The following is a 23778-nucleotide window of genomic DNA, read 5'->3' as shown; positions in this document are numbered from 1 at the left end:
CAGAACATGGCGCGTGTGTGTATCTGGCCACCCCGGGCTCCTCTTCATACCAAGTCTTCCAAGAGATGAACGACAACCTGTCAAAACAAGGCCTGGGTGTGTGAGTTCAGGGCCCTGGCTTGCGCTCTGGGCCTCTGGGAACTAGCTCGGTGAGATACATTTGTGATTGTCAAGATAAGGCCTGGCCCGTCTCAACACCATGCTGTGTTGATACAGAGATGCCAAGCGCTCCAGTAATGTTGTCACCGTGTCTCTCAGAAGCCCGTTGATGACAAAGTGGGCCTGTAATATCTGTCATGACATGAGGCCTTTGTATGCGGGCCAAATACAAACCTATACAACGTTTTGTTAAAAATGCCTTGTTATCCAAGGACAGTGAACAAAGCCAGTGAAGCATGTCAGTGATTTCATAAGGACAGTATGGATAAAGACAATCAAACACTGGCAATGTGCAGCTACATGATTCCTGCTTTTATTGTCAACGTTAGTTAGAAATTACAGAATAATTTTCCTTCTACATCCAGAAAGAAGGCTTGCTATAGCCAAGAGGCATATGTTTATTACAGTATAGTGGTCCTTTAGTTCTAGCAACTCGACTCAAGGTGACATGGGATTAAAAAGGGCTGAGGACGTATCCAAAGTAATCAGTAAAAATGTTTGCCATTGCAAGGATGCAAATTAGGGTTGCTGTGGACTCATGTTCTAGTTTAAAACGTCACCTGGCTTCAGATCAGTAATGATTGACGTAAAAAGTTGACCCATAGTCTATATTTAAATTTATTAGAGTTATTACCCTGCCCACAGCAATGCATGGCAGGGTATAGAGTGCTACGGTTTGTAGCTCCAAAGCTTTTTGCCATAGGGTGTTTGATTTACGCAGGAAAATAAACTCTGCGGTTAACATAAGCCTAAGATAGTTTGACGTTTTCTGTGACATACAGTAAATTAAGGCTGTTAATATCGCAACCATGAATTTTGATGCCGTTATGTGCTTTTTAAAACTTTTATTAATGTGACTCAAAAATCGTAAAAAAAATAAACCTGATGTTGATTTGTGGAGAAAATATCGTTAATATCATAAATCGTTGTTTGCTACAGAGCATATATTTTTTAAATGTATCCAAAACCCAATGCAAACATTCCACTGGAAATCTACTGTGGGACCCCATGGCGGAGGTACAGACATTACATTAAAGGCAGGGTAAGTGATTTTCTTATTTCTTATATTTAAATAGCTCCATATTCTGATAGTAATCATTGATATAGTGTTTGTTTGTTCAGTAACAGGAGTCTCCAGCTCTTTATTAAACAGAAAATGAATTTTCAGGCCGCGATACCAATTTGATCCAATCAGGAAAGAGATAGATTAAACGTTAGGTGAAATTGGAAGTGATGACACAAAGAAATGAGCAGGCACAATTGGAACTGGAACACTATAAAATTTAAGCTGATAAATGGGTACTCTCTCCTGATTGGTTGAACCTTTGTCAACAACCTGAAAATTTATTTTATGTTTATTGAAGAGCTGGAGAGACAGGGAAAACCCTGTTACTGAACGAACACTCTGTAGCAATGATTAATATCAGAATATAGATAAATAATAATAATAATAAAAAGGTGAAAAAAAGTGAAAAATTTCACTTACTCTACCTTTAACTCACTGAGTGCCAGAATTGCCAGAATTATTTCTGGCTATGTTGTCCCAGTGCCAGAGATTTTTTCAAGGTAAAAAAAAAGTGCTTAGGAAGCGAGATACAGCCTTTTTCAGTTATAAGTTAAACAAGGAGTGGATGGAGCTGTCCATCTTCAGATATTGATATCTTGGGTTCTGAACATGTTTTTTTTTTTTTTTTTCAAAAACACGTCAAACACGTCATTGGCACGTAATGAGTATCTGAATTTAGAATAAAAAGTCATATAGTAGACAACGGACTGTATAAATAATGCCCATCCTTAGTTTGAAGAAAAAGGTAAAACAAACTTCTTTCCGCCAAGACATGTCGGGTAGAAACCTCATATGTCCAAAACTGTTACTTTTTTGGGCAGCCCAACGGCAAAAGTAGCAGATCTACAAGCTCAAAACAAGTTTCGAGCTTGTGGATCTGCTACTTTTGATGCTTTTGTGTGACGCTGTAGTATGATCAAGCAGGGTGTTAATTTATGAAAAAACGAAAAAAGTTTAAATATGGAGGTTTCTGCCCGACAGTGACGATATGCTCAACAGTAGGTTTACACAGTAACAGAGTTAACACCATGCTGCCATATCTGATCTTTGATTAGGTTATAAAACAGTTGCACCGGTCCTTCTTAGAGACGGCCGTCAGCTCATCTGAGGTCCCTGCACGCAGAGAAATGAGCTTCTCGGGTATCTTAGAGGCCCTAAGCCTGGTCCCTGTGGTGTGCCGGCTGCCACATGGAGGTAACTCTATAGCGGACTCACCATTAGTGAACGGTGACCAGGGCCTCCTTGTAATCCACTTACCGTCATTACACAGGGTCAGTGTGGCTACTGCCGCTGGCCTCTCCTACCCCAGCTGGATTCTCCTGTGCATTCCATTGGAGTTGTGCGTGGCTGGATGATGGCGAATCACTGTTTTATGACTTACATTTGCATGTACTGCATTTTAGCAAGTCGTACATTCAGGCTATACCCTGCGCGGGAATTAAATTGTCAGTGAGTGAGTGAAATCAGCTGTGAGCAACGCCTTTAAAACAGCAACATTTTGAAAAAGGTTATGTTATAGTTTTTCCTCCTTTCGCTTGTCAAGTCACGAGTCAAAACCAGGGGAAGTCACGGACCGCAGAGACTCTGGAATGCACACAACGAAGGTTGCGACCTCCACAGCTCTCTCACCTTAAACATGACAGTCCGGCGACGTGTAATTAAAAGTGGTTCGATAAAGGGCAATGAGGCTCAGGGGGAAGGCCATGGCAAAAGTTTAAGAAAATACAGGTGGACAGCTCGGTACTCCCCAAACACAGTCAATGACTGCACGCAACCTCCTCGCCCTCATACCCTGCTTTAGCTCCAACACGTCAGAGGAATTTCCACAGCCAAGGACCCTCCGACTTAACTTTTTACCCCCTCGGCCTCACTTTCAAACACACACACATACCTGAGTTAAGCCGGACCGCCACAGCAGGCAGTGTATACATACGCTACCCTACATTAATGACCCACCATGCTACGGTTATTAGAGGGAGCCTGTTGTTATGATTTCTACACACTCATCGAGGGTGAAACGCCATTCTCAGACCGAGGAAGAATGAAGGGCATCCCCAGTTTCACTCCTTAGATCCCCAGCCACCAGGTTCCCAGGAGCCCCATAATTGGGAAATACAGCTCAAGGTAACGGGCCCGGCAGACCTTTTGCCTACAGACATGAGGTAATGGCGGAGGCTAATTAGAGCAGAGGAGACAGGGTGGGCGGAAGCTACCCGGCGCAAAGCATCGTCGGTCTCCAGTCCATCTCCCTACGGTCAGGGGCATTTAACGGGGATGAGGATAACAGCAGCATGGCCGGCTGGCTGGCTCCCATAAGGCTCCCGCTGCGGTGGTGGACCAGTGTGCCACATGAAAGGCTTGCATGGGCAAAGGTAGGACTCGTTAACAAGACAGAGAGAGGGGGAGAGAGCCACAGCGGGGGAGACACAGGGAGAGATATTGAGAGACAGAGAGAGGGTTATGAGAAACTTGGAGAGAACGGCTCTTTCAAGAGGACCTTATATGAAGAAGATCGGATGTCAGCAGGAGCTCGAGTGCCCTCATACCTTACCTCCCTCCCTTTTCCGGTGCACATGATGTACAGTTTGTCATGTTGCGGAGGCAGGGCTTATCACGTTGAGAGCCGGTTCAGGATATTATCCCAGACATCATGATTTAGCTCCGTAAATCAAAACGATTGTAGTGTACATCATGAGGGCAGTCTTCTGAGTCATTTTTTTTGCTCGGAATGGTTTCCGAAAAGCATCGGGAAGATTGGGGGGTGGGGCGGGATGTACTGTAGGAACGTCTGTGACATGTCGCTTGGCCTTGGATGGGACAGTGCTGTCTGATTTTCCACAACTTAATCCCCTGTACCGCACGTCTCCTGAGACCCCCCCCCCCCCCCCAGTCCCGTCCGCCCTACTCGTCTGGCCCTGGCCTTCTCCCCCAAAACAAAGGCTCTGTTAATACATGGATTTATGGACATGAAAATAAATACGTGAAAAAAAAATCCTCCAACAAGGAGAGCGATTCATGAGAACCTACTGCGGTCCAACGGGGGCAAACATTAATCTCAGGGATATCGAAGATAAAAGCACAACATCTCTTACTATAAATCCTCGGATTCCTAAACCTCGTCCTGTTAAAGTATTATGGTCGACGGGACAGAGAGAGGGGAAGCGAAGAGAAAGCGTCTCTTTGATTCGGTGAGCTCTAATGTTCATGTCAGAACCGGGTGGAAACCACGGCGAGGCCTCGCCTCACACGGCAGCTTAGGAATGACTTCTTCTAGGAATGACGGCGAGAGAGGAAGAGGGAGATTTGTTATCTTAAATCAGTCAGAGGCTAGAGGCACTCGAGACTTTTATAGACTTTTAAATGGAGATTTATGTGAGCAGCTCTTCTCGTCTAGTACTCGGGGCACCGCTATTTAGTGCAAGAAATATATTCCGTTTTTTCTTCTGCTGATGCGACCATACATACATGCATATGCACAGTGCATGCACACACACACACACACACACAGACACAGAGCCACAGCCACACAACATGCACACATAATTTGTCACAGTCACGTCATCACTCATCTAAATAAGCTCTGTACATGTGACTGATTCCTGGCTTCAGTGAACGCGCGGCTCTCTGTCTCCTCGTCTTTCTTAGCTCTTCATCGTCTGTGGCACTGTGGGGGGAAACCTAATCTGCGAACATGTGTTTCTGTCCTCCTCACTCGCAAGCGCATGAAAAACACGGGCTCTGGGCTGACGCAAGCGCTCCCCCATCACTTTTGACACCACCAGTTGTTTTTCTTGTGTTAAACACGGATCATTGAGCTTGATGGTTTTTGGAAGCTAAAACCAGGCCGGCTTCTCTTAGTCACTTTTACTCACCTCGTCTGCATTAGTTCAGAGCAGGGCACGATGGGCCAGAGCCCCTGTGTCCCTGTACTTACCATGACTCCTGCTCTGCCTTTTTAACCCTCCCTCCCCCATGATTCCATAATCCAAATTAGGAAAGAGGGTGAGAATAGAGAGAGAGAGAGAGAGAGAGAGAGAGACCTGCAAAACTGCGATTCCTCCCCCTTCGGCCGAACGCGAGAGCCATTACCTCTGCATGACCTCCCCCCGTCACCTCCCCGTCTCTCCCCTCCGCCTCCCACCCCGCCTCGGCTGTAAAAAAAAAGAAGAAGCCTGCTCTGCGTAGCCATCAAAGTGAGCTCTGTGGAAAAGAGGAAATCTGAAGGTTTAGGTGACCTGATTTGGACGGGTGGGGGATTTGTTTTGGAACGTCATCAACCAAGGGGTCTGTTGAATCCCCCAGCCGGCCACTCACTGGCTGCAGGTAAGACTTCTTCAAACCTCCCCCCTCCCCTTCCAACTGCGGCAGGACTTCACCAATCCACCCACCCCCTAAAAAGCAAAAAATAAAAACACGTTTTTTAAGGTACCTTAAAAAAGAAATAACATCTGACTTAGTCATTTGGCCCAATTCCGTGAGATACCGGGGTTTAATTGGGCCACACTGCTTTGAATGTTTCAGTGTACACTGGATGGATGCCGGCCATCGCCTCTGTAGCCCCACTCCAAGGGCTCCCGAGTGTCTTCCACCCAACCAGATCATACGGAGAACAATTTAAACAGAATCTCGCTCAGTAAAAAATGTCCAACTCACTGATGAACAGTAATGGGCCATGGGTGAGATAAACAATCAGCGATTGACATTTACTGCTCTTCAGTGCTGTCATACAAAAGACAAAAGGTGTCGGTTGTATTTGTACAACTGTGCATGCAGCAGTGGGCCTCTGCGGGGCGGAGGAGAAAGCAGCCGTTTCTCCCTCAAACCGAGTTAAATGCATGTGAATGGTACCCAAGGGCACTAGGGTCTAGGCCCATTTAACTTACCGAATAGTCTGATATCACGCCAATGGTTCCATCTTTCGAAGGACAACAGTCTTTTCTGAGTATGTGGAGTTTGCGTTAAGATCCTGAGTAATGTGGATCACCAGTTGCAAACCAGTGTGCCTTATAGAAACAACATGAAAACAGGTTTAGTCAAATATTTTTTAATATAAAATGTAGAGCTGTCAAAATATGGAACTCATACAACTCGCCTCATATACAATATTTAATGTACAGTAAAATATTTCTGCACACACTGTAAACCTCTGATTTTGAGCAGTAATACAATTTACCAAGAGCAAAAATAAAAAGATATGAACAAATAAAATAAAGATTAAAGTTAATCTAAAGCTGAGCTACAGTACATATTAATACATGATACTTTAGTGGCATAGTAATAAAAAATACACTATAAAGCCAGTGACTGTAGTAGGCTTCAATAGTGCTTTTTACGGTCTATAAAAACTGGAGCGAAAGCAGTTGTATTATCCCTTTGATAATGAACAAAAATGAAACAAAAAGACTGGATGGTAAATTAATTATACATGGGGAGGTGGCTAAAAATATGCACAGTGCAAAGCTCCCAGAGCTTAGACCTGAGCTGAAGACGCATAGCTAACAGACAACATATAAATACAGATTTATGATAGAGGGGCCTTAAAGTATTAACGATCAAGTAAATGACATGCATGTGTTAAAAGCACCGGATTATCCCCTGAACATGACAGCATAGATATAGCAGCGTGGAAACAATCCTTGTCTAGAATTAATAGGGAGATACTGATAGCGCTAGTGAAGAAGGCTAAATGTGTCATTCTTCAACATTAAGCTCTCTCTACTATAGAAAACCCAAAAGATAGAGCAAAAATAAAGTGTGAGTTAGAACAGGAAATGGGGGTGACAACCAAATAACTATGGACTCCTAATCTCTATTCTATGTAACACAGGTCTTATTGAGTCAGAAGTGGCTACTTAGTAACTAATTATGAATATTCAAGTGGGCTATGAGCCTATTAGGGCCCTTGTTCAGGCCACAAAGACTCCGCCCTAATGAAACATGATTGGGAACATTTTCTTCCAACAGCTGCTCACGTGCATGCACATGCAAACATTAGTATGCACATTTCAAGAGTGTGGAGACATTGCTTTTCTTTTAAAACCCCTTTTAAATTAGATATATATTTTATAACATAAAAATTTCAGTCTTTTATTGTGGTGTCTTTTAGCTGTGGTGTATTTACCTATCGTCTTGTCTACTCTGTATTGACCTGAGCAAAATGATTTTCCCTTGTGGACAATGAAGGACATCTAATCTACAAACTCACAATTCCGGTCACCGCCACATGAAGGGCGGCTAGTGTCTTGATCAGCTCCTCAATGGAATTTAAAGCACCTCTGTGAAATGGGGAAAACAAAACGAAAACAAAAACTGGACCGGGTGATGAATTCAAAAACAGGCTGCCGACTTTGGACCCTCATCAAAAATGAGAGATGGGTTCACAGAGTGCTACAGACGACGGTCGAGATATGCGTATAAAACGGTATGCAAAAGAACAGCTGAAAAAAACTATTAAAATATATTAATTTCTCTTAAATAAAACTACACCTCTTTCCCTTGTATTCCCAAGTGTACCTGATGATGTTTGCTTGGACGTTGGGGAGCAACAGTCCGCGGAAGCATTTTTAGAAGCGTTTATTAAAGACGGAAGGCAAAACATTTTTGTTGTTATATTTGTTTTCTCTCTTCTCCTCAGTTCTCCTGCAAGGCTGAGTTCTTTACAGACATATGCATGTCAACTGTCCATCCCCAAGAAAAATAATCTCAATCCCTTTGGTTTTCTAATGACCTAATGTTCTACACACACTAAGGAAGGAGTCCAGTGCTGGCATGCCACCGATTGGCAGGCTCTCTGATGTGCTGGCTGCCGGGTCCTGAGAACCAGACAGTCCGGTCTGGTTCCACAAAGAGGCTGGTCTGGACAGAAGAGCTCAAAACCAAGCAAAAGGCTCAGGCCACACCCTATCACCCACAGTATTGCAGACACAGGCCACACTACAGTCAACAGCCATCCGCAGAGGTCCTAAGCATTGATCCAAGAGATCCAGGTGTAGACTCAGGACATCCAGATCCAGGTCTTAATCGACCTAGATCAAGACGAAGGCTCAGGTTGGGCCCTGTCCGGTCCGGGGACAGTGACCATGCAGTGCCGGCGCTGTCCAGTTGTATCCCCGTCATCCCTTCGTCACATAAAAAAGAAAGCCCTGCCTACTTTTATCAAAGTCCTTCCCTTTTTCCCCATCCCTCTATCTGTAGTCCTGTTGCATTCATGTGAGTCTCAGGAGTGCATCCAACTGACGGGAACCCAGTGCGTCTCCGTCTCCACCTTCTTCAGCGTCAGACGCAACTCGCTGAAGGCCGCCACCAGGTCGTCGTTGACGATGACTTTCTCAAACAGGTGTCCGTAATGGCTCTCCATCTGCTGGGCGGAATTGAGCATGTCCTGAAAGTCTTCCTCCTGGGCGAGAGGAAAAACAATGGGAATGGGAATAGAGGAAAAGGGTACAAAAGTTAGTTTAATCGTTCACATCTATTTGATCCAAAAACCTAGAACAGAGAGGAAGACAGATCATGGAGACAAAACAGAAAAAGACCAAGTTGTGTGAAGAGGGCAGAATAGGGCCCAAAGAGGGGCAAGGCAGAGAAGGCAAAACAGAAAATCTCTGTTAACATTTATGTGTCACAAACAGCAAATATAGCTCACGAGCAAACAAGACGGGAGATAAATTCATATACTGTAAACATAAATTGCATGGCTGTAAACACACAAATAAACATAACATGTCCCATAACAGAGCCCTTTATAACCACCCAAGGTCACTGTACCCACATACAAACACTGACACAGACCACGCACAAAACCCTCATAGGACAACCTGACCTCAAGGAATTTTCATAATTTCCTCCGCTGAATACATGCGGCTGTCCGATTCGCAAGAAAAATAAAATAAGCTCAAAATAAGTATATGACAAAACATCGCCATAATTGACAAAAGTTAGACACGACATGAGAACTATACATAATTGATGCATGCCAGTCTGGCTTTTAAATGTGTGATGGGGCAATGACAGCTTGTGGACAAACGCCCCGTTCGGTATTGGACATGGAAGCTCGTGCCATGGGAATTTGTCGTGCAACATCTCGTGGTCTCCCATACATCTGGCTGCTACCAGAGACAGAGGCAGTTCCAATTCTGGAACATACAAGTACATGTAGGTTTTCACTTGCACTGAGGACACAAATGCCTGAAAGGCCTTTAAACACAAAGTTCACCCATTCGCACTTCTTAAATTTGTTACTTGCTGCTGTATTCTCAGCTACTGAAATGTCTTCTGAAACGTGCCTGTGCCCAGGTAAGTATCTACGGTGGTCCAACTGGGGCATTCTGGTTGAGGCCGGTTCTGCTCTGTGGGCCCTGGTTGGTTCTGCCCTCTAGATGCACCGCATGGCATACAGCTAAAGTGACTGCACTGATTTAGCTGCTTGTTTTTACTGGGAACACTCAACTTTAGATCTCCGGATAGATATGGTTTTATATTGACTCACCCTGCCAAACACACAATTATAAATACACACACAAATGCACATTCATACGCCAAACTCAAACGTTCACGGACACACAAGAATTAGCTCACAGTGTGCTCTCTCAAAACCTCACACGAGTGTAGATACGGTGAAGTGTGTGCGTGCATACTGTGCACTTAAACACAGCCTCATTAAAATTGAAAACTCTTAAACGACTCGCCTTTTAGAGACGTTGCGCCTAGCCAGGAGTTACTTCAGAACTTTTTTTTGCGGTTTCCCGCCTCATATCGGATTAGCCCCGTGGCTAAATATAAAGCCCTCGCTTGCAGTGACACGTTCTAAACTCTCCTTTCGGTTTGGCCGCCGCAGTACGTATTGGATCGACCTCGCAGGCAGTAACACAAACCTGCCCACGCCATCTCACGCTCGATTGTCTTTTGTGAGCGGAACATGATGGTTTTATCAGCCCCTGTCTCCGAGGATGAGAGAGAAAGACGGATGGAGATGAAAAGAGGGTCCGAGGGAGGACGGAGGGGTTTGTTGGTCTGGGGAGGAAATCGCTCCACCGTAGGCCTATATTCTCTCTGTGATCTGTCCTCGCAGGACTTTCCCCCTGTGTATGGTTGGAGCGCGACCAGCAGATGACCACTCTGTCCTCCAGCCAAAGGCAACGAACGAAGAAGTACCCCAGACCTGTCCTGGCAGCGGCGCAAGCGCGAAAACCATTGCGGACTCTTGTGTACTGTTGTGTGTGTGCTGTTTCCATGTGTACCGGTAAGGGCTGCGTCGCCGTCTGTGTGCGTAGCTAGGCCATGCCAGGTGAAAGAGCATGAATCACAGACAGAAGCCAAGCAGGGGTCAGCGAGTTGGGGGTGGGGGAGGTGGAAAGAGAATCAGAGAATGGAGTGAAAAGAGAATAAGTCAGGTCTGATTCTGAACGATAATCGTTTCAGCATCGACATCGCGTCACACAGCATGCAGGAATGAGGCAAACTGGGCCCATCCGTCACACTACACAAAATCCCCTTAAATGCTCGATAGAAAATGAAAGCCAGCAAGGTTTACATTTTTCATGACGAATCTTGAAGAAAAACATAAATAACATACTTTAGTCTCATTTCAAGATGACTGGTTACTGAGCTTGCTTTGTATACACATTGGGTCTCAATAATGTGCTCGTTGATTCCTATACGTTAAGTGTTGTGCGTGCATTGTTCTATGTACTGTTCCATTAAAATAAGTGAGGAAGAAAAAAGAGACAGTCAAAAATAAGAGCATTGCATAATGAAAGTGCAATAAAAAGGTTAGTTGAGATGAATACACGGAAAGAGAGAAATGAAGTTATAGAAAGTATATTAATGTGAAACTGAGAGGGTGACACAATGAGAGAACAGCTGAGAAGCGACACGTATGTTAATGGCAGTGGGACAGGCAGCAGGGAGAGCGTTAGCCTCGGGTATTATCTCGTCAACCTTTGGCCCAGCAGCAGCAGGAGCCCTGCAGCCTCTTCACCACGCCAGGCGCTCAACGGAAAAATCTGCTTTTATTGATCCCAATAAAATGCACCTGCCCTCTGTATTAAAATGATAAAGTATAACAAAAAACGGAACGGATCTGGTTCGGCAAAAGGTCCACGGTTTTTATTCTTTTCCAGAGAATAAAATATACGTCCCTGCCTGCTTGGCTTGGGAGTCCATTTCATTTCATTTAATTTCACATCAGTCGATGCAGTCTCCAAAACTACAATATCTTGGCGGTTTCAGCGGCTTGCATAGAATGACCTGAGAGTGTGTTGCATCAGCCTGGTTCCACTTTTTTTTTTTAAACAGAGTCTGAAATACTCCATGGCTCTAACAACAGGCGCAGGCCAAGACGTTGGACTGCTCTGCTAAAACAATACGAGGACTGTTCATAGGCCCTTTTATCATTAAAGCAGACCTCTGCCTCTCCTGAGAGAAATGCAGCTGGCGTTGTGGGGTGAAATACATCTGAGGCATCTCACCAAAACAAGGGCTTCTCTTTCAGCTCCTCTACAGGCAAATAGCTGGTGGGCTTAAGGCCCTGTCGGCATCCACTAACATTTACACGGCGTAGAGTGGGTTACCTGGCTGGAAACACGCCTCTCTGTCAGATGGCTGTACAGAGGCATGCTTGTGTTGCACTACCTGAGAGACTGCTAGAATCTAATACGTGGCCAACATCAGGGCATTTCATGCGCCAGCGCCGTCCCCGTTTGTTACAACGGAGGGTGTTCTGTGCAACAAGGAGGCCCCCTGATGGATTCTGACATCAAACGTTAAATGTTAAAATCTTTATAAAGTTTAGCTGGAAGTATTTTGATGACTTGTTGACTTTAAAAGGGCTACAAACGAAAACATGCAAAGTTTAATAAATATTTATTTAAATCTTTAAAAAAAAAGGTATTCGACTGATACTTTGACCCGATGAACCCGAGGTGGACTCACGCTGAAAACTAGAGCAGCCCCGTCACCATCAGACCCACTTCTGACCTTCCGAGCTGAGAACCTTGGCCGGGCTCGCAGATTCTTATGAAAATGTGAGCCGACTTTGTGATATACGCTATGCAACAGTCTCACAGTAGGCGTTTGACAGGGAGGCTTTAAAACACTGTTGAACCTCTGTGACGTGATGTGGCAAGGAAGGCAGCGGAGGACCGAGGGATGTTCCGAGTTAGAGTTGACCTTTCAACAATGACCCTGCCGACTTTCTCGTGCTCTGCTCTGCACAGTGTGTGTGTGTGTTTGTGTGTGTGTGTGTGTGTGTGTGTGTGAGTGTGGATGGTAACACCTCATGTGACAGAGCAGAGCAGACATACGTTTAGGGTGGGGGGGGTAGTGATGCGATTCAGATGAAACCCAGAGAGCGTGCGGGCTGGAGGAGGTAGCGCGAGGTGCTACGAGAGCCGTGACGCCCCCCCGCGGTGCTGCACCTGCACCTGCACCCCCTTCACACCCCATCACCCCCTCTGCCTGTACCCCCCCCCACCTTCTTCCCTTCAACACTGGCTCGCTGTGAGTTTCCATCACTTTCACAGCCAGGTCTCTCTCCCTCTCTCTCGGTTCTTTTTTTCTTCTTCTCGCCTCACGGCAGCTTCTTCGTTGTGTCATCCATCCCTTGGCGTGTCGGTGACCTGAGACTTGGCCCGAACCTGGTCCTGCGGAAGGGGGGAGAGGCACGCGAGCGGCCCGAATGAGCGGTGGGCCCGTTGGGGCTGGGAAAACCATCATCCAATCCTTCCACAGACTGAGGGCACCAGCGCAGCGGGAACGCGAACCGGCTAATTGGTTTCATCTGGGCCCCCACGGGGACAGCAGAAAGGTGTGTGGGTGATGACCTCATCTCTCACACACACTCACACACACACACACACACAGTGCCCAGATAACGTTTCTGTTATTTCTTGCTCTGCTAACCCGTTAAACAGGAGTAAAGCCACATGTCCCTATAGCGCCATCACATAATCTAACTCCAGCTGGATTCACCATCCATGTCCTTCATGTCAGGTCAAAGACTTCTAAAGTGAAGGATGTGTTCAGAAAGGAAAGCAGATATACAGGAACATCATTCTGACTAACATTTAAACACTGGGAAGGAATACATGCCCCTTATACAGTATATGAAAAGGTCCAAAACGCTCCAGATCAACCTAATCTCTTTTGATCTGAAATGCAGTCCATGCTCAATATTAGACTATAATATTGAGGCATCTCTGTGATTTGAAAAACCGGCAGCTAATGTGGTGGAATACTGAACTTTATTATGGTCATCATCATCAATGCACTAACCGATTACAGTAGCTACCGGTATGTATATGTATATGTACCCCTAATGCAATTAGTTTTTCAAAACATAATATTCTTTTGAATACTTAATAATAAAGTAAATACAGTAATTGTTTGTGGTTTATTTTATCCTGCTTGCAGTTTCAGAAGGGTGAGGTATTAGGACAGATATACATACTGTATCCATCAGGTCAATCACAACACACTAATCTGTGACTTTCTTGTGATGGTCTTTATTTGACACTTAATTGTTCTGCATTACAAACCCCACCCATCGGGCACGATGAGTGAGATTAGCCAAAACAGATTGCATACACTACTGCATACTACACCAATTCAGATTTTTTGTCTACAGGTAATGTAAGGTCAATTTATGCTTTGCGCGACAAGTGTCGTATGATGCGTCGTATGGCGAAGGTTACATCAAAACAATACAAATATGTTGTGGAGTACAAATAAATGGTCGCAGACCCTTCATAAAATCATACTGTGATTGGTTGGGAAGATGAAATAAGCTCTGTTACCGCAGAGATGCATGAGACCACATTCACTTTATATTTTCTGGCAACGCTGTCGGTCTTACACAGTATGAATACTCAAAACTCAGAAAGCTGTGAGTAGTGTAAGTGTCGTTCAGCACTTGTCGCCAAAGCATATATTGACCTTTACAGTGAAAGTGATTTTCTGTCTACAGGTAGTCTTACTGTGAAAGTGATTTTCTGTCTACAGGTAGTCTTACTGTGAAAGTGATTTTCTGTCTACAGGTAGTCTTACTGTGAATGTGATTTTCTGTCTACAGGTAGTCTTACTATGAATGTGATTTTCTGTCTACAGGTAGTCTTACTGTGAATGTGATTTTATGTCTAAAGGTAGTCTTACTATGAATGTGATTATCTGTCTACAGGTAGTCTTACTGTGAATGTGATTATCTGTCTACAGGTAGTCTTACTGTGAATGTGATTTTATGTCTAAAGGTAGTCTTACTATGAAAGTGATTTTCTGTCTAAAGGTAGTCTTACTATGAATGTGATTTTCTGTCTACAGGTAGTCTTACTATGAATGTGATTATCCATCTAGAGCAGGTGTGGGCAACTTTGATGATGGAGAGGGCCACTATATTTCCACACTCACTCCAGAGGGCCACATTGCATACAGTATACTGTACAGAAACCTCTTATCGCTGCATTTTAACTTTTTTCGTAAATGAGTGCCGTACTTCGCCTTCTATGTCACACAAAAGTAGCAAAAACAGCCGATCTACAAGCTCAAAACTTGAGCTTGAGCTTGTAGATCTGCTATTTTTGCTACTTTTGAATTGGAATCCTGATTGTTTTTGCTATTTTTCAATTGGAATCCTGAAAAGTATATATATATTTTTTATTTCAAATGCATTTAGTTATACTTATGTTGAACTTAAATACAAATACATTAGACATTAAAAAGACAATAGAATTTTAACACTAGTCATTAAGCTACTAATATAGACTGAAGTAATTAAAGCGGGTCATGTTTGCATGTTTGGAATTGTAACAGCTGAAATCAATGATAAATCAGTATTCTGATATTAACCTGCATTAAGTGGGGGCCGCATGTGGCCCCCGGGCCGCCAGTTGCCCATGTATGATCTAGAGGTTGACTTACTGCGAATGGCTTGGCGGACCCCTTGTCGTCTTTGCCTGAGATGACTTTAGCGTTCTTTCTGGTCTCCCTCAGTCTTTCGATGGGCGGAGGCTTCACGAACACCACGTAGGGTTTAAACTCTGCTGTACGGAGGTGCTTTACCGTCTGAATGGACACAAGACAGGAGAGAAGAAGCATATCTTTCGATTCATATCTCATATTTCAAGATCACATGACTTTTTAGGAATATGATTGGCTAATAAGATTATTCCTTTTGCTTTTATCAAATTGAATATGTGCATATGCAACAGAGGTGTCGCAGATGTGCAAGGACAAGAAGTGTATTTGTGGATGCTTGTTTAGACTAGCGTCATACTGCATGCATGAGCGGACTGACTGCTGCTCAGTAAGTGATACAAGAGGACTGACTGCTGCTCAGTAAGTGATACAAGAGGAATAAACAATGCAATGCTCTGGTTGTGTAGTGGTTGGTTGTGGTAACATCACTTCACAGCAGGAGTAGGAGGGAACCCAGCAAACACAGCGGCAGTCTTGAACACATCTGCCGTGCCTCACTCACGCTTGCTGATCTGCGGCGATGACAGCACGACATGCCACTGCTGGCTTCACACGTAGCACTGTGTGTGCGTGTGTGTGTGTGTGTGTGTGTGTGTGTGTGTGTGTGTGTGTGTGTGTGTGTGTGTGTGTGTGTGTGTGTGTGTGTGTGTGTGTGTGTGTGTGTGCACAAAAACTGTGTGTGCACGACACATGTGACTGTCTGTGTGCGTTCTGTCTGTGTGCATGTGTGTTGCATGTAGTGTTTGCGTGCATCCAGGCGTGGAACCTCAACGCGTGTACTGTATGTATGAATTTAATCGCATCTTGGGAATGCAGTGAACCGCAGAGGCTGAATGTTTGGCGACGAGGCTCCCACGTTTGACCCCTCACTGTGCAAGCAAGGAGTAGGTTCATGGGGATGACCATCCGTCTCCATCAGGCATAGTGAGGAAGATCGCTTTCATCGGCCCACTCGTAGTCAGCATGGGATGGGGCCAACATCGCTCAGCCGCCGCATGGTACCGACAGGCCCGCTGATCTGATCCATGCGTCATGTTGGAGAATGAGCTAGCTAGGCACTCGGCCGGAGATGTACAGTGCAGCAGCGGATGCAAGCGATTTCTGATTCACATGAACATGTAACGTGCGTATACAGTACATGAGCAGGCTCGCGTGTGTGCAAGTGCTTCCAAGTGCACGGTACCGCCCGCTTAGGGCTGGGCATAGCGGGGGCCCCAGCGGCCGATACTCGGTGGCACTCGGGTCAGGGTGGTTTGCGGACATGCCAGGCTAATCTATATAATGGTATAGTTGTGCCTGCGTGTCATTATCCACTGAGGGAAAACAAACAGAGGAAAGCCTGCAGGGCAGAGACGGGGCAGTACGTGAGCCCGGCCCTGAAGAGCAAGGCAGGGTTTTGCAGGGGCCCTCAGCGACATGCCGGCCACTTGTGTAAGGGCCGATCACCACCAACCACCCAGACACATAAACCGAAGAGGAAATCTTCAAATAGAGGGAATTAGCTGTAATTGCTCCCTAAAAATGTTGCCGCAAAACCCGGCTTTGGGTAACCCAGTAAGCAGCCGAAGCCTCGAAGAAAGACCACGGACCTCTGTGAAAAGAGAGAGAGCGAGAGAGATCTGCTCATGAGATAGGTGTAGACAGAGGTGTGTGGATAGAGGGGTGCGGAGGGAGGGAAAGGGTGTGTGTTGGGGGGGGGGGTTGTTAGGGGCTCGACACTTACATGAGGCTGGACGTCCAATAGGCACACTTTGTTCTTGGAAAGGACGGAATGCACGGCATCCAAGCTCGTCCCGTAGTAGTTCCCTTTGTACTCGCCATGCTCGACGAACCTGAGGGAAAAGGTGAGAGGTGTATGGAGAGAGAGAGGGAAAGAGGTGAGACAGATACACAGGACAGGACAAGACTAAATACTAAAGCCACAGAGAGGAAAGTGCAGCGACCCTCTTATATCTGAATGATAATCTTGCTGTCCTTTTGCAACAAGTAGGTGGACATTAACATGTGATGTGAGATTAATGAGCGAGTGGAGTTATGTTAGAAGCTCCTCCTGATCTGTTCTACTGTCTGTGTCCACACACACTCCTAAGATTCAGCTCAGAGAATAATGACATAAAACCCCGACGGATCCACCGGGCGACGGGGGGAGATTAGTCTCCCCACCGTTGACAGATCTGAAGATAGCATTCTTTGGCGCAACGCGAAAACCAGACGTTCTGGCAAAGCCGGCTTTTATATAATCTCCTATGTTACCCTTTCAATCAGTAACACCTGCTTGCTCCAAAGTATCCAGAAAAAAAATGAAAACTTGAACGTCAAAGCCTCCGTCACTAATCCGGGGGTTAAAAAAAAAACTGCCTATTGAGTGACACGAGCAAACAAACATGTTTCCAACCAGATAATCTCCTCTCCTTCACACCAATCAGCCGTAAGGCATCGGTGTTCATTTCACCACAAATCAAAGAAAGAAAGAAAGAAAAGTAAAGAAAAAGTTAGGCGAGCACGCAGAGCACCGACGTGGGAAGAATTTAAACATAACAAGAGGACCGTGTTCTGCTTTCAGCCTGCTTATGACGAGAGCTGGACAAACTACTGCCTCGCTACTGTATGCTTGATGCCATGTAGAGTTTTTTTTTTTTTATAGTAATTGCCTGAGTTTTACTCATTCTCAAAAAAAGAGAGAGAGAGGCTTTAAGTCTCTAACAACTTTCATATTTGGTTATGGGAAATTCATTTAAGAGCATACAGTAGCAGCTGCAACAGCCTGTATTTAAAATCTCATGCCCTGCAGCTCACTGGGCTGGGTTGTTTGTCGTCACAGGAGATGGTACACAGACTGTAGAGGAGGGCATCCTGGTGCAGGAGGTTTGACTATGTGGAGCTTAAATGTATGGACACGTGCCATTTTTAACCCAGACAGAGTAGGGTTTCCCTTGGGAAAGTCGGACATCTCGCGCACACACACACACACACACACACACACACACACACACACACACGTGGACCTGTTCCATACAGAGCAAAGCTGCTGAAAACCAATTGTATCTGTTAGGATTATTCTTCTGCGCGAAAAGTATCTGGGTCTCAGAAACCATAACAGCTGCAGTTTCTTGGCAGATAAGTTGGAAATCTCACCCACAAAAAAAAATTGTACAGATTGGCAAGATGGTGTCTCTCAACAAACTTTACGTTTTGGCCTCTAATTTACAACCAAAAAATATTTTTCATGGATTACGTGGGTTCAGACAAATCTACCCATATAAACTAGTAGAGAGTAGATCACCCATATGATCTACTCATTGTGCCAAGAAAGATTTTCTGCCATTTATTCGCTACGCCTCTACAAATTCTGAGCAATCATCATCCTAATGGAACACACCGCATCTGGAGCAAGCTGAAAAAAGGATTGATTGATTTTTTTTCTTCCAGATTTGATATTCCATACAGTTTACATTTCTACATTTGTATATATTGTACTTTATACACATCTTCTTTCTGTTGGATCAAACACCACATGTTATAGGTGCTTTAAGTTTAAAAAGACTAACATTCCCAAGTCCCAGGGTTTCAAATTCAGATTTGCCAACCATTTGGCAATTTATAAAGTTTAAGTTTATGAATCAGTTTATCTTCTTAGAATACAATTGTGTTTAAACCAATCTAAAATATTTTTTTTTTTGTCAAGTTTTGGAGCCTATACTGTCGAGTGTCTGTGTGATTTGATATACCCCTTGATGAATGCCCCTGATGCTCTGATGAGTAGGCAGGTGCCTTGCCTTCAAGCTTTGTACTACACTAGAAGGTCGGCCCGACCGTCTAGTAGCCTGGCCCGCACATCGGAGACGGAGACAGAAGAGTGTGTAGACGTTCCTTGCAACACCGGTGCTTGTTTCTCGCACATGATTTGGCAACGCGCAAAACGAAAGCGAAACCTAACTGCAGCATGCAAACCGAAAGCGAAACCTTACTGCATCATGCAAACCAAAAGCGAAACCTAACATGCAACTTGTCCGTTCCCTGGTACAGCCAGTTTGCGGATTGTAGTATAGATTAAAAGACATCCTGCAGATTATGGCAGATATATTTTTTAAAGCCATTCAGAGCCTGGAAGAGCTTGTTTATCTATGTCAATATTTGTTCTTTAAAGGCTTCTCTAAATTACAATTTAATGACAAAAGATAAGCTTTGGCATTAACACCACCACAGAGCTCTAAAATGCACCAGCTTTCCATTTTGTGAGAAATGCAACAGCAGTAATACACCCTCACTACGTGTAGTTCCATCTTCTTCTGAAAGTCATTATCATCTTCTGTGCTTGGATACCACAACATTTTCTTTTTTGTAGTTTTTTTTAGTTTGGCCTTTTGGTGCGGACTGCATTGTTTCTGGTTCACGCAACGAGGCATAACGCAAACAGGGCCATCTCGCTCCTCGGGACTGCCTTGTAATTTTCGGCGTAGTTTCCCACGCGTCGGGCCACATCACAGCCCATGCAGCTCACCCTCACCGACTCCCTGAAAAACCTCGCATGTCTCGACCCGCACCACAACAGGGTCTAAATATACATCTACGCTCAACCCCCCCCACCCCATTGCTGCATGCTTTGACACGCCACACACTCTCTCAGTGCCACAGGCTTCCTGTTGTGCTTGTTTGTGTAAATGTAAATGCTTTGCATGTACAGTATATGCATCCTCCCCGGCTCTCCCGCTTGTGTGAGAATCGCCGAAAGGCATCCATCACTTTTATGTCCATTACGATTTGCGTTTCATTCTGGCGACCGCGGATGCCGAGGCGGGCTGCGGTGTGGCTGTCGGAGGTGGTTGGTGGCGGCTACAGGAGGCCAGACTAAGAGCGGACGGCTGAGGGTTGTTTGGAAGCTGAGACAGGCGGGGAGAGACCAGAGAGACCTTGAGGCCGGTGTCAGGAGATCCGTTACCAATGCAGGCCCCCGCCCTGTCAACACTAACTCACACTCGGTTACGCAGATGGATGTCTGGAGCACACAGATGGAGAGGAGAGGGCTGTTTCATAGTGGTAGCATACTGTATGTCTGCAGCTCGGACTGGTACACTGCCTCTAGTGGCCGAAGGACATGGCAGAGAACAGGTTGCACTTGATTCCCACACATGCTTAACCGCTTGATCCCTAGGCATCCCTATTCTGGGGCTAACATTCAAAAATAAAAAGCATAGAGCCCTTGTGAATACGGCCAACTACTGTATGTGTAGGGTTTAAGTGGGAGTTCACAGAGATCAGAGAACATTTTTTTTTAAACGCTAGCACTGTGCCTAACATAGATACAGGTCTTGAATGTTTTTCTTTTCTTCTTTTCTTTTTTCCGAAAATTACAATCTGTTTACTGGTATTTTGGGGGGAGCTGTGCCTACTTGTTGTTATGGATATCCGTCTCGAAGAGATGTTTGGAGATGAAGTAGTACTCAATACCATCAGTCTCCTGGCTCTTCTTGGCTCGACTGGTGTCTGAGAGAGAGAGAGTGAGAGTGAGAGTGGGAGAGAGAGCGGGGGGAAGGGAGAGAGAGAGTGATTACCTCAAACCCAGACTGTCTGACTCAACGTTGGGGCAGAGCATTTGAACGGAGGCCCTTATTAACATTGCAGTAAGTCTGAATCGCAGCACGCTGCGCCATGCCAACCCTTGTATATATGATTGTGTAACAGCACTATAAAATACACAACCTGTAGCGCTCTGCCACTAAACTCAGACACTTAACTGACATGCAGTCGTGGTTTACTGTAGCTTATTAAATTTGGCTTCTGTAACGTAGCCGTGGTGCCCCATAGAAACAGAAGCTTGTAGCGTTAGCCACCAATGTTCGCTGCTGCAAGGTAATTGAGTTTGGGAGCTCTCATTAACATCAAGTCCCAACATTTACTTGGCTATAAACCCGTGCCGTTAAACAGGGGAAAGCGGGGTAGGGGGGGGTGGTGGTTGTGGTGGGAGTTGCGCGACACGTGGAGGAAGCGCGAGAGGACGGCTCCGGCGAATTTGCAGAGGTCGCGGGGTCGACTTGCGCCACTGCTCGTTTCCAGAGTGCTACAGAGGTCGGAGGTGAGCGGAGTGCGCCTCTCAGACAAATTGTCCGCACGTTCCAGCAAGCTCCAAAACAAACCATTAAAACTTTTATCACTGCTCCTACAACCACAACTGCCAAGTTGTTGTTTTTTTACCGGGGTTTTTTCTTGGCTTTATTCCTTTTCGACGGCGCGTGCCACAGCTGTGACCTCACAGAAGGACAAATGTCCTTTTTTCCCATACAGAGTCTTTGACTTTCTGTTTAAATGTGAGGCTGACTGGTGGGGTTGAAGTACAACACACACGTCGTGTCATGGAGTGAGCCTGCCTGCTGAAGAGGGTTGATTTGATTTTATCAACGGCTCTGGCAAAAGGTACCCCTCCGGAAAAGCAGCCATGTCTTTAGAAAACATATACTTATGCCTCACAATCAGAAATGTGTAATGCCCATTACCCGGCACAGACCAACAGCGCACACCATGCGTTATTTTGGCATCTGTTTTGTAGCTCACAAAATTACAGTGCAACAAAAGAATCTGCATCCATTCATTTCCAAATCATGGAAAATATCAGTAAGCCTGGACAGGAATCAAAATGTTTAACCCCACACTCTAATGGCTTCTTGCAACGCTGCTTGTGTTACTTAGACGGCTGGTTTACATTTTACAGCGACAAGGGGGAGGAAGAAAAAAATAAAATAAAATAAAAAACCCCAAAGCTTAACCGGGGCCACAAGCTGGTGGTCTCCGGAGCTCCGTTTTTCAAATTAACAAAAGGGGGGGGGGGGGGGGGTGTAACGCTTTCGGCCTTAATCCGAAACAACAGCAAGTGTTAAACATATCCATCTGTCTGTTGGCAGTAATCAAAGACTAAAAAAAGAAAAAGAAATGGAGAGGAGAGATACTTTCCGAGTCTCTTTCCTCTCAAGGAGGGCCAGGACTTGTGCCATACGTCTTCTATATGGGTCACAATCTGTCTGTGTGTCTGGGCCATATTAAACACAGCATCATGGGTCACATTTGTGAACAATTAACGGGCCTTGTGGAAACCCCGAAAAAAAGGGAAAGGAAGAAGAAAAAAAAGGCCCGGCCAATGGCATTTTAATACCAGGGACATTTTCAAGTGTCAGACGTCGGCGAGGACACATCCATTACGCCGTGCGGCGTGTAACAAACATGGCAATTAATATCCGCAGCTCGCTTATTTTCCCTCCCTTGTTCCTTGTCGCAGCCTCATCCCGGCCCTGGAACGGTAAATGTGCAATTACTCTGGTGCCCTGCTTAAACGGGCATAAATCACGCAGATTCATACGGCCCAACATTGTTGGCTTTTTGGGACGTCTCGGAATTGCTCGAGAACTCAAAACGGTTGGCAACGCCGGGGACAGCCTAGTTAAAAGTGGTGATGTTGGACGGCGCTCAGGACCGTGGCAAGCTGTCATTTGGTCCTTAGAGTAAAGGGAGGAGACGGGGGAAAAAGGAGGAAAGGAGAGAGGAAAGAGGGGAAAAGGGGAGCAGCAAGGAGAGAGGGAGTAAGACAGAGAGAGAGAGTGCGAGTGGTATGGAGCCAGATCATGAGGCAGGGCGATGGCATGTCTTCAGGAGGTCGAAAAACGCAGTTCCCTCCATCACCGGGGCCTTGTCACGACGGCTGTGAAAAGTTGACAATTACAAAGGAGGAGAACCACTCGCTCAGGGGACCTTGAGAGCCCCAGGGCCGGCGTTGGGCATTAGTCACTGCCAGACATCCCCCTCTGTGTTTGTGCCCCCACCCCCCCAACCAAAAAAATGCTGGCACAAAACAGCCTAAACATCCTTCACCGAGAGCGATTATTTTGATTTGCTGCTAAAAACTCACTGAGGGCATTTGGCCTCTGTGCAATTGCCATTCGATCTGGCCGTCCCGTACTTTTACGTTGCGCTGCAGAATGCAGATGGGTCTCATGAACAGTCTGCCGTGCTTGAGGATTCTTCGCAACGAGACGATCAGGCCAGAGTCGCAGCAGAGAGTAACTTATCCCTATGACAAAGAGGCCGACAATTTATCGACGCACACGTAGGAGTATCTGTCATCCGAAGTACAGGCATTTGTCGTGGGATAAGCACCTGACAACAGATTACCTACAGGCAGTCTGGGCTCCTAATGCAGGGAGGAGGAAGCCAAATGGTCACTTTATTCCCTTTAAGAGTCAGCGGCCAATGAATTGCAAACATATGCAGGGTCCCAGACGCAAGCTAGACTGACCACAGCAAGCCCCCCATCTCCCCCCCAATTCCACCCACTCTGGTCTGGGAGAGAGTGGACACAATGGCTAAAACACACTTGCTCGTAAAGCATTGCACACACACACACACACACACACACACACACACACACACACACACACACACACACACACACACACACACACACACACACACACACACACACACACACACACACACACACACACACACACACACACACACACACACACACACACGTACAGTAAGTACAGTCAAAAAGGCAGAGAGAGAGAGAGACTTTGACAAATACAGTATGTTCATATATG

General features: G+C 45.6%; 1 protein-coding gene across 1 annotated transcript in view; it reads right to left on the bottom strand.

Annotated features, from left to right (window-relative positions):
• Nucleotides 1–6253: 6253 nt before the first annotated feature.
• Nucleotides 6254–23778, bottom strand: part of mpp7a (MAGUK p55 scaffold protein 7a) — a 160535-nt gene continuing 143010 nt past the window's right edge. The window contains exons 14-17 of the mRNA XM_080417489.1: nt 20581–20674; nt 16914–17022; nt 15134–15277; nt 6254–8621 (exon numbers count right to left, since the gene is read on the bottom strand). Coding sequence (XP_080273615.1) covers nt 8442–8621; nt 15134–15277; nt 16914–17022; nt 20581–20674 — 527 coding nt within the window. The 3' untranslated portion in view covers nt 6254–8441. The remainder of the gene's footprint in view (nt 8622–15133; nt 15278–16913; nt 17023–20580; nt 20675–23778) is intronic.

The sequence above is a fragment of the Gymnoscopelus braueri genome, assembly GCF_963280865.1.
Source record: "Gymnoscopelus braueri genome assembly, chromosome: 21".
In the NCBI taxonomy this organism is placed as follows: domain Eukaryota; kingdom Metazoa; phylum Chordata; class Actinopteri; order Myctophiformes; family Myctophidae; genus Gymnoscopelus; species Gymnoscopelus braueri.
This window is presented reverse-complemented; position numbering and strand designations above follow the sequence as displayed.